At 39.6% G+C, this 11,567-nt stretch overlaps 1 protein-coding gene across 6 annotated transcripts in view; it reads left to right on the top strand.

Moving 5' to 3' along the window:
• The first annotated feature begins 6 nt into the window (after nt 1–6).
• SKAP1 (src kinase associated phosphoprotein 1) overlaps nt 7–11,567 on the top strand; it is a 299,602-nt gene continuing 288,041 nt past the window's right edge. For all 6 annotated transcript variants that reach the window (XR_001881847.1, XR_001881848.1, XM_017854038.1 and 3 more), the window contains exon 1: nt 7–188. Coding sequence is in view for 4 of the 6 variants with exons in the window: in XM_017854038.1 (XP_017709527.1) it covers nt 29–188 (160 nt within the window). In the remaining 2 variants the exon portion in view is untranslated. The remainder of the gene's footprint in view (nt 189–11,567) is intronic.

An 11,567-nucleotide genomic window follows, 5' to 3' on the forward strand; every position in this document is an offset into this window, starting at 1 on the left:
GGCCGGGCTGGGCGGGCGGCGACCGCGGATGAGGTACAGGTGCCTCGCGGCGCAGCCGGGTCGCCTTCCAGCCGGTCCGCCTCGCGACCAGGGCCCGCGCCCCCTCCCACCTCGCACACCGGCGTCTCTCCCGCCCAGCCAAATGCAGGCCGCCGCTCTCCCTGAGGAGATCCGTTGGCTCCTGGAAGGTAACGCCCTGGCGCAGGCCCCCTTAAGTGCTAGGCCGAAGGCAGAAAGGCGACTCCAGGCCTCCCACGGCCAGGCTTTCTTTTCAGCTTCGTCACTCACCTCCTTCTAGAACCTTAAGGCTTCTAGAGCCCTCAGCTCCTCAGAGCCATCTTTCCATCCTCTCACCTCAGGGCCCCTTTCACTCCCTGGAGTCCCACATCTTCTTTTTCCTTGAGGCACCTCCAGGCCTCCGCTTCACCTCCCCGGCTTCTACAGTCCTCAGGCCAGGTTCTTGGTCTCCCATGCCACCTTGCCTGGTCTTCGACCTGTCCCTTTCTCCGAAGAACTGCCCTACATCTGTAGGGTTTCCCGTCCCCCTCCTTCGCCAGACACGACTTCCTCACCTCTCACAGAAGACCCCAAACCTTCCTGCTTAGAGGTCCGCGAGGCTCTCCAGGGGGCTGCGAGGGGCTCATGGGATCCCCATGGGCCAAGGCCAGGTGGTTGACGTGAGTTTTTGTCAGTGTGAAAACCCCAGCCCTCCCTTTATCACCCTGCAGACGTCTAGGGGGTCTCACCCACCCCAAGGCAGGCTCATTCTCAGTATGGGATTTCCTCCTTTTCTAGAAGTGCCCCCATTGTGGTGTGTTCACCTTCCGACTACAGTGTCTAAGCGATGGTTTAAAGAGTTCCGGCCATCCCCACCAACACTCGGCACACACTGCCGACACTCCAAAGAGATGTCTCAAAGAGACGTTGCTAATGGGCAGTTTCATCTGCTGGGTTTCATGGTGAAAGTCACTTTTACTTGCTTTCCTGTAACTAACCTTCCAGAGAGGACAGAGGCCTGGAATCTGCAGTTGCATAAGGGTTCCAGGAGAAAACTATTCAGAATTAAGCCTTTTGGCATCTAAGTTGACATATTTGACACATATTTAACAGATGGCCTGCTTTGGGCAGGTCACACTTTTGGCAAGCAGTATTTTCTTTTTTTTCAGTTTTAATTGGTTTTATATCTCCATTACCTTGTTATCTCGGTATAAATGCCTCCTAATCAAATATTTGGCAAGTCCTTTTGGTCTCTGTTAGTAGCACTGTTTCCATTCTGGATTGCTTCTATGTAAAACCTGTCAACTAGATATTTCTTTTGAGGTGAGGTTTCCAAAATCCATTTTACTTATGATCAGAATAAATCTAAATTTGGGGGGTAGAAAACTATTTGCAGGGTAAAAGAGCATTATCTAAGTGTCTAAGAAGAAGCAATCCAGCCTTTCCCTCTGTTGTTGGTTTAATATTAGGCTTGTGAAGGAAGGCTGTAATTGTCTTTGGTTTCTAGGAGAGAAGGAACTGTGACGAAAAGTTTAACCCTGCCCTTGCATTGAAAGATATAAAGTGGTTCTTTTTATTGGTATCTGTCATTTGATGAGAGGAAACCTATTTTATAAGCTTGTTAAACTATACTTCAGTTTTGTGTCTAGCCTTGGTAGAAAATTCCTTTTTATTTTCGGAGGCTTGCAATGAAATCCATTTCTTCAGCATTTTTGATGTGCTGTTCTTTATTGTTCAAAACTGACACTTTGGTAAACAACTCATTTCTGCACCTGCCACCTTCCTTTAGCTTAGATTATTTTCTTGTTAGCTGACTGTTTTTAATTGAAGTCTTCAGATCTCCTTCTAAAGCAGAACCTTTGTTTGCTGACAAGTAGAGCAGGGTATGAATGGAGATTAATTGCATGTCACATACTTCTGTATCAAGCTTGCTGTGTCTTAACAATCTCTGTTGGTGCTCAGGTCTTTAAAATATATGGAGGAGTCTGAAACCAAATTATAAGGAGCTTTGTTGGTTAATGTATTTCTTTAAGGCTTTTTTTTTTTTAAGTTTGCAATTAGAACTTGAACTGAAGTAGAGAAAAAAATGTAATGTGATTCATCCAGTGATTCTAATGAAAAATGTTTGAAGAATATGTTTTTGAAAGGTTCCTGTAATAATAATAGCAACATATTGGTTACAAGTTTTATTTCTTATGGAACATAGTCCCTGGTGTAGACCGTGAGCGTTATTCATTGTGTTACAAATAATCTGTCGATATTAGAAGCCCACAATGGCCTTCAATTTGTTGTTTGTTGCTATTTGTCTCCCCCACCACACACTTTTTAAGGGTAACTGTTGACAATTAGAAAAAATGGAGGTCCTGATCTCTATATAGTCACTCTGTGGGAGGAAGTCACAGGATGTGAGGGCTGCAACTCTAGTGCTGCCGCATGGCTGTGGGGGTGGAATTTCCATAATGAATTACTACTTTCATAAACCAAGGCATAAGCATTTGCACAGTGATTTAACACTGGACATCACAGCTATAACTTAAGCATTTATTTATTTATAACTACACAAGCATAAATGACAGGGGCATTTCTTGACATAATGTGTGTGCTTTTAAGAATAAAATATGTAAAGCATTGTGAATGGTTGATAACAAAATTTTACATAATGAAGAAGAGAACAGAAATTCTCAAGGCCTAAAATTAATTTTGTTTAAATATAAAATTGGAAACATTTGGAAATGTTTCATTTGACCTAGAAACCTCACTTCTAAAAATCTGTCACTGAAGTTAAAGGACATGAAGTAGTATATGCATGAAGATCTATCCTAAATGTTAATGAGTTGGGAGACTCAGGGTGATGGCTGAATGAATTGTGGGACATTTGTCTTACGGAATACTTCACAGCCCCTAAAAAGGTATTCTGTGGGTCCATATATAGGCTTGGAAAGTGTCCATGGCATATTTTTAAGACTAGAAGGCAAAATGCATGATAGTACATGTAATATCCCATTTTTGCTTGAAAACCAAAAGACAAAACCAGAAAAGCCACATATGCTATAAATGTTTGTGTAAGCCTAGGAAGAAGTGAAAAAGAATATATACCAGACTGGTAACATTGGCTTCCTTGGGAGAAGAGTGAGAGTTTGGACAAGGGGAGGTTATTAATTTTTATTTCATACATCTTTGTGTTGTTTAAATTGTGACAATGACCGTGTATTACTTTTGTAAATAGGAAAAAATAAGTAGTAAGGATATTTAAAAGAAAAAGGAACAAAAGACAAATAGAAACTCAGAGAGGTCAGAGTGCTAACGGACCATTAACTATGCTTGTGGTCATGTTTTTCTCTTTTTAGCCCTGAGGGGTATGGAAGGTGGAGAAATTAAAAACAAAAAATGTTATCTTGGATTTCTGGCAAATATCAAAACAGTGTGAGGCTTCTAGAGTAACTCAGGAAATAGCTTCTTCAGATAGACTCTGTCAAGCTCTCATATAGAAATAGTAACTAGTACCCTATCAACAAATAAGTACTTCATAGATAAGTAAAATGAAGGGTGCTTTCTGCTTTATTGAAAGAGAAGGAAATATTCAGGTCTGTTTTCAAATAATAGAGCTTCAGATGTAGAAGTTATCTTTTTGTTTTTGTTTTGTGATAACCACGCCGAAAACAAAAACAATGAAGTGCTGGCAGTTTGCATAATCTTTGCTCCACAGATATAAACATAATCAGTCTCTTCTTCCTGGTCTTTCTAGCCCCGCTTTTGAAGTCAGAAGCAAAAGAGATGAGTATGAAGGAGGTGGAATAGACATTTCTTTGGTTTGTAGTTTGTCCTGTGTGATGGAATGGGGGCTACTGATATTACCCTGGTAGCTGATAGGTCCCAACTGCCTATATGGCACTAAATCCTGCCCATAGTATGAATTTAAGCTAAAATAACATCAACAACCTGGCTGCATGTTGTAGCAATTGCTGCGTTAATGTTGATTCTGATACACCTATAGTTATTTATTTTTAAACTTCCTTGTAAAGAAGCAGTCATTAATCATTTCCTTCCAGATTGTTCTCCAGACCTGTATTGGTCAATGCAGCCAACCATAAAATCTGTTTCAGTATAGTAAAATTCCAACTATGGGGAACTCGCAGAAATGAGTTGCTCTGGATAGCTGAGGAGATTCTCTTTAAGCACTCTTACCTTTTTATTATAAACATTTGTGATGAAGTTTTTCCTCAAATGCATTAGGAACTTTTCTTCTTTAGCCAGCCAGTCTACGGCTATCTTCAAATGAACCTCTTTAGAGCACTCTTTAACTCAAAGTTGTTATAGTGAATATCTATTACATACTTTATGGAAATGTATTGTTTAGGATGTTTGGCCATAGTTGCCCCTGAACTGCTTTGTAAGTGTCTGAGTCTGCTTTATATTTTTATTTTTGTTATTTTTTTCCTGCTGTTAGGCCAAGTCCTATCACTTTGCACCCTTGTCTGTATGTCTACATTCCCAGTGCTTCTGGAACATTAGATAACCACATTAGTTGGAATTGAGATATATGTAAAAGAAGTTACAAAGGGCTTTCTTGATGAACAAAGTACCTACACCTTTAAATGTGGGATTTGTAAGATGTATTTTGGCTGCTCAGAATCTTTTGCTTAATTTTGAAACTGGATTGTCTTCCAGATAGGTGAGGCTACCACTCAGTTGAATTCTGAAAAGCGAGATATGACTATAGTTCTATTCCTTTTTTATATTAAAATTTTCTGATTACAGAAGTAATAATGCTCATTATAGAAAATATAGAAAACACGCAATAGGATACAGTTACTCAGAATCAATAATTGTTAAATTTCCATGTATTTTTCTCAGTGTTTATTATATGGATATACTTTAAAAGTTGGGACACATTTGTGCACAGGTTTGTATACTGATTTTTTCTACTTACAATTTTTCACTTGTTATTGTCTCCTGAGGGTTTTCTTTTCTTTTTGAGATGGAGTCACACTCTATTGCCCAGGCTGGAGTTCAGTGGTGCAATCTCGGTTCACTACAACCTCCAACTCCCGGGTTCAAGTGATTCTCCTGTCTCAGCCTCCCGAGTAGCTGGAACTACAGCTGCACACCACCATGACCAGCTAATTTTTATATTTTTAGTAGAGACAGGTTTCACTATGTTGGCCAGGATGGTCTTGATCTATTGACTTCGTGATCTGCCCACCTCGGCCTCCCAAAGTGCTGGGATTACAGGCATGAGTCACTGTGCCTGGCCTTTCCTGAGGGTTTTCTTAGATCACTGCTGTGCTCTGGATGTTTGTGACTTGCCAAAATTTTTATGTTGAAATCTAACTACAAATGTGATGGTATTAGGCTTTGGGAGGTGATTAATGCCCTTATAAAAGAGGTCCCAGAGAACTGCCTTACTCCTTCCACTATGTGAGGACACAGTTAGAAGGTGCTATCTATGAACCAAAAAGCAGGCCCTCAGCAGACACTGAATCTGCCAGTGATCTAGACTTTCCAGTTTCCCACTGTGAGAAATACATTTCTGTTTTTTATAAGCTACCTAGTCTGTAGTATTTTGTTATAGCAGCCCAAATGGAATAAGACAATCATTAAGTGGATTTTTTTTTCCTTCAAGTTATATATCCTATTTTTATTCCACAAATAGTTTTACCCTAATGTCTTAAAATAAAAATCGGGCCAGGCATGGTGGCTCATGCCTATAATCCCAACCCTTTGAGAGGCCGAGGTGGGAGGATCACTTGAGCCCAGAAGGTTGAGGCTACAGTGAGATAAGACTGCACCACTGTAGTCCAGCCTGGGTAATGTAGTGAGATCCTGTCTCAAAAAACAAACAAACAAGAATGTTTTCCTGCTTAACTTGTTCATTTCTTACTTTTGTACCATGAATTTTCATCCTCGAACTCTATTTTATCTCTTAGATATTAAGACTGTCCTGTTGACCATAATAGCCACTAGCCACATGTGGCTATTTCAATTTAAATTATTAACTAAAATTAAATACAACAAAAAAAGTTAGTTCCTCAGTTGTGCTAGTGACATTTCAGCTGCTTAGTAGTCACAGCAGCTACTGTAGTGGACAGTGTGTAAAGTCCTGGTAATTGATGATCTAGAATATAGTGCTGAGTGAATTTCTCAGGAAGGGTACTTTGATGATAGGCTTGCTGAGCCTCTGTATGTCCGAGAATGTGTCTCCCTTATTTCATATAAACTTAGCTGTGGGCATGAAGTTCTGGGGTCACACTTTTCCCCTTTCTTCAACCTCCCCCCAACTCAGCCTCTAAAAGTTGTGCCATTATCTTTTGGCCTTCAGTTTTGTGAAGGAGAGGTCTGATGCCAGCCTGGTATATTTCATTTATAATCCACTCCTCCCAGCTGGGGGTATATAGAATAGTTTTCTTTGCTCTCAAAAATGTCACTAGTTAGTATCAAGGTCTTACTCAGACTTTTTAATACTTTTTTTTTGTTGTTCAGTAGCATGCCAGGAAGGCCTTTTAATAATTTTGCCTGGTATGTAGTGAACCCTCTTGATCTGTGGACTCAGGTCTCCCTTTGAGTTGGGAAAGTTTTCTTCTATTATGCTTCTGCTCCATCTGTTTTATTCTGTCATACTTGGCTTTATAGCATACATATATTGGATTCCTGATATGCTCTCTCTGTTTCGTCTTTTCTACTGTCTCATCTGTCATTGCTTTCATTATGGTTTTAAATTCAACATTTATTTATTTTTTAAAAAGTTGCCATGTATTCTTTCCTCATTATTCATTGTCTCATTTCATTACATCTATAAAGTGCTGATTGTACATTTAATGACTTTTTGGATGTTGCTGAGAATTAGAAATTTTCTAAACATTTTTGTTCTTTAATAATAAATCTGCTTCAGAAGTAGGCATTTTCTTTAGTTCTTCAGGTGATCTTTTCTTTTTGAACATTAATGTTTTCTCATAGGTCCTGTATATTTTCTCTGTGTGCAATTTGCCTAGATTCAAATTCTAACTCTTCCACTTTCTTGCTACCATTTACTCACTAAATAGACCATGGGCCTCAGTTTCTTGATCTGTAACGTTGAGATAATAATGGCACCTATCTGTAGTATTGAGATAATAGTGGTACCTATCATACAGAATTTATATATGAAGAATAAAGGAATGAATATTTGAAAAGAGTTTAGAGCAGTATCTGGTATGTACTAAACACCATATAAATGTCTGATAAATAAAATTAATTTTTTTTTCACTTGAGCTATCCAGTTGACCTCTTTCGTTTGTTTGTTTTGGCAGCTGCCTTTCCACAGGAAAACTCCCATGGTCTTTTGCTTATATTGGTGGCCCATCCCTGTTTTATCCTTTTCTCCATTATGGGAGGCTTTTTTTTTTTCTTTTGAGATGGAGTCTCACTCTGTCGCTAGGCTGGAGTGCAGTGATGCGATCTCGGCTCACTGCAACCTCTGCCTCCTGGGTTCAAGCGATTCTCCTGCCTCACCCTCTCAAGTAGCTGGACTAAAGGTGCGCACCACCAAGCCCAGCTAATTTTTGTATTTTCAGTAGAGACAGGTTTTCACCTTGTTGGCCAGGATGGTTTTGATCTCTTAACCTCGTGATCTGCCTGCCTCAGCCTCCCAAAGTGCTGGGATTACAGGTGTGAGCCACCACGTCCAGCCCAGCTTTTAGGGATTCTTTCAAAATCTCCATTTCTTTCCTTCAGAGTCCAGTGATCATTTTGATGAGAAACTTTATAGAGGAAGGAGAGAGAAAATTAGCTTCATTACTTTTGTTCTCTGAATTTTCTATATGCTTATAGATTGCCAGGCATATAATTTTTCTACCCTGATGTTTCAGTTGAAATTTTGTTTTGTCACAAAGGGATTCTCTGAGGTGGCACTTGAAGCTTTACCTAGTCTGTTTGTGTATGACCGAGCATATCAGGAAAGATATGTGTTCCTTACCTTGTTATAGAACACCCTGTTTTGTGGCTGGGCATGGTGACTTGTACCTGTAATCCCAGCACTTTGGGAGGCCAAGGTGGGTAGATCACCTGAGATTAGGAGTTTGAGACCAGCCTGGCCAACATGGTGAAGCCTCATCTCTACTAAAAATACAAAAAATTATCCAGGTATGGTGGCAGGCGCCTGTAATCCCAGCTACTCAGGAGGCTGAGGCAGGAGAATCACTTGAACCTGGGAGGCAGAAGTTGCAGTGAGCCTCCCGCCTCGTGCCATTGCACTCCAGCCTGGGTAACAGAGCAAAATTCGTCTCAAAAAAAAAAAAAATCTATTTTGTGTGTCTAAAACTAGTATTTTGCATTAATTCCCAGTTTTTTAAAAAAAAGGTCTATTCTCCTCCCTTTTGTTTGCTAAAATTTAAAAAAATGTGGTAGAGATATTCAAACTTCGTTCTGATTATCGTCTAGTGTTAGATGGGCTGCCTAGCTCTTTTGAACTAGGTAAGAGCTGCTCCCCATGGAAGTTCACAGCTCTCCTCAGGATCAGGGTGATTCTCAAAGAATATGCATTGTCAAGGTCAGCTTTCCCTCCAGGCTCCCCTGCTGCTGTGCATGCTGTCTGTGTAGGCCCAAACCAGTGGTTGCCAAGAGGGGTGATTTTGACCCTGGGGGCTTTTGGCAACATTTGGAGACATTTTGGTTGTCACAGCTTGGGAGAGTGCTCCTGGCATCTAGTGGGTAGGAGCAAAGGATGCTGCTAAATTTCCTACAATACACAGGACAGTCCCTCCACAGTAAAGAATCATCCAGCCCAAATTGTCAATAGTGCTGAGGTTGAGAAGCCCTGGCTTAGATGTATTTTCCTTCTCAATTTCCACAGAAGCCTATTCACATGAAGTCCCTATGAGTATAGAAAACATCACTGGAGAATCAGGGGGTGCCAGGAGCGGGAGGAGGGGTTTACATTGCAGTCGTGCAAATGATTTGAGCATTAGGCATTCCTATTCCTAAATACCCTTCTGCCACCCCAGTTATCAGGGTATATCCTCTATTCTTTCACTTGATTTAGTTCCCAGCCTTATGCCTTCTCATTGTCACTTTCTTTCGTTATCCTATCTGAAGTAAAAAATACATATTTTTTTTCCCTGCCACATGAAAAGGCAGTTTAACTATCTGTATAGTTGTTTAGGTTCCCACCAATAGCCACACACAGCAAAACAAGTTATTTTCCCAAACAATGACAGTTCTTTCCCTAAGAGGAACTGTAGTACCAGTTATTAAGATAATATTTTTACCTAATTTCATAAGTATAATACTTAAACAGTTTTTAATAATTTTAAATATAGGAAAAATAAGGTATCAAGTTTTACCACCATCTGAGAATCTTAACATATTGACATAACTATCATAGATCTAATTTTTTCATGTTATAAGCCATTACACCCTACAGAAATCCTATAATTTCTGCTACATTTATTCATATTTATTTCCCCTGTGTTTCCGAGTTCATTGCTTGCTTTTCCAGATTGTCAGTGCTGCATTATAGGTTAGGTGATTATAACAGATGGATTTTCAGGTTTGGAGTCTTTGAGTTCCACTGCTTAATTTTACTATCCAGCATTTACATGGAAGATAGGACAGATCTGAGCTCAGGAATAGAGTGGTCTTACCATCCAGATAGCAAGTCTTCCTCAAGGCTGCTGGCTGTAATAAAATCATTTGTGAATTATTTAAATTCTCATTTACGGTCTCCTCCTAACATTGTTGACATTCTAATATGAGTATGTTATGGGAAAATAAAGTTTTTATTCAAATAAGAGAAGCTTTACTAAAATATATCCAATGGCACATATTTGTACTTGGTTTAACCAATATTGTAGTAGCTGGAATTAATTAAGGTACTATATATTATAAATCTAGTATGAGAAATATGCTGGAGTGCATAGGTAGCTACAGAAAACATCTATTCACTGCATTTTAATAAACCTTCTTAAATTACACTTCTTTAAAAATAACTTTTCTGGCCAGGCATGGTGGCTCACTCCTGCAATCCCAGCACTTTGGGAGGCTGAGGCGGGTGGATCACCCGAGGTGAGGAGTTCGAGACCAGCCTGGCCAACATGGTGAAACCTCATCTGTACTAAAAATATAAAAATTAGCTGGGTGTGGTGGCGCATGCCTGTAATCACAGCTACTCTGGAGGCTGACGCATGAGAATTGCTTGAACCCGGGAGTTGGAGGTTGCACTGAGCCAAGATAGTACCACTGCACTCCAGCCTGGGTGGCAGAGTAAGACACTGCTTTGGAAAAAAAAAAAAAGCCCCCCAAATTCTTTTAACTTTTTGTATGAGCCCTTTTATCCATTCACCCATCTATTAGGTTGGTGCAAAATTGAGGTTTTTGCCATTATTTTTAAATTGCAAAATCTGCAATTACTTTTGCAACAACCTAATGTTTCTTTCTCCCTCTCTCCCTCCCTCTCTCTTCTTTTCTTCCTCTCTTCCTCCCTCCCTTCCTTCCATTTTTCTCCCTTTCTTCTTAGTACTTTAGGTATGACTTATATACCACTTAACTTAAGTGTTAAAACTGGTTGACTTAAACATATATATACACCTATGGGACCACTCTCCAGATGAAGATACCTTATCAATATACACCCACACCACCTTCCATCTCCCTAGAAAGTTTCCTTTCCAGTCAGTATTCCCTCCCAGAGCTAATCACTGTTCTGACTTCTATCATAATGCAATCAGTATGTACTTTTTTGTATCTGTTGTCCACATAATATTTTTGAAATGTATCCATGTTATTGTGTGTATTGGTTTGTTCCTTTTTGCTAAATAGTATTCCATTGTGTGAATATTCCACAATTTGTTTATCCATTCTTATGCTGATAGACAATGAGTTGTTTTCAGTTTTTTACTATCATGAATACAGCTGCTATGAGCATTCTTGTATAACTTGTGAACATAAGCACTCATTTATCTTGGATAAATATATCTAGGAGTGGAATTACTAGGTCATAGGGTAGTTGTATGTTAAACTCCAAATACTTTTCTCAGGTGATTATACCCATTTTCCATTCCCACCAGCAGTATATGGGAGTTCCTGTTGCTCCATATCCTTACCAACACTTGGTATTGCAGTCTTTTTATTTTTAGACATTCTGGTTGATGTCATGGTCCATGTATTTTTTAAATTATGAAAATAACTGATAGATATATTTTTATTGTAGAATATTTGCACAACATAGAAGTATATAGAATGTTTAGCAGAGTGGTTGTTTGTTTTTTGGTTTTTTTTAGAGACAAGGTCTCACTCTGTTGTCCAGGCTGGAGCACAGTGGCACAATTACGGCTTACTGCAGCCTTAATCTTCCAGGCTCAAGTGATTCTCCCACCTCAGCCTCATGAATAGTTGGGACGATAGGCACATGCCACCATGCCCAGCTAATTATTTTTATTTTTAGTAGAGACGAGAGTCTTGCTGTGTTGCCCAGGCTGGTCTTAAACTCCTGAGCTCAAGCAATCCTTTCTCTCCCAAAATGCTGGGATTACAGGTGTGAGCCACTGCACCCACCCTGGGTTTTTTATTTTATTTTATTTTATTTTATTTTATTTTAT

The sequence above is a fragment of the Rhinopithecus bieti genome, unplaced genomic scaffold, assembly GCF_001698545.2.
Source record: "Rhinopithecus bieti isolate Rb0 unplaced genomic scaffold, ASM169854v2 scaffold_35856, whole genome shotgun sequence".
Classification (NCBI taxonomy): domain Eukaryota; kingdom Metazoa; phylum Chordata; class Mammalia; order Primates; family Cercopithecidae; genus Rhinopithecus; species Rhinopithecus bieti.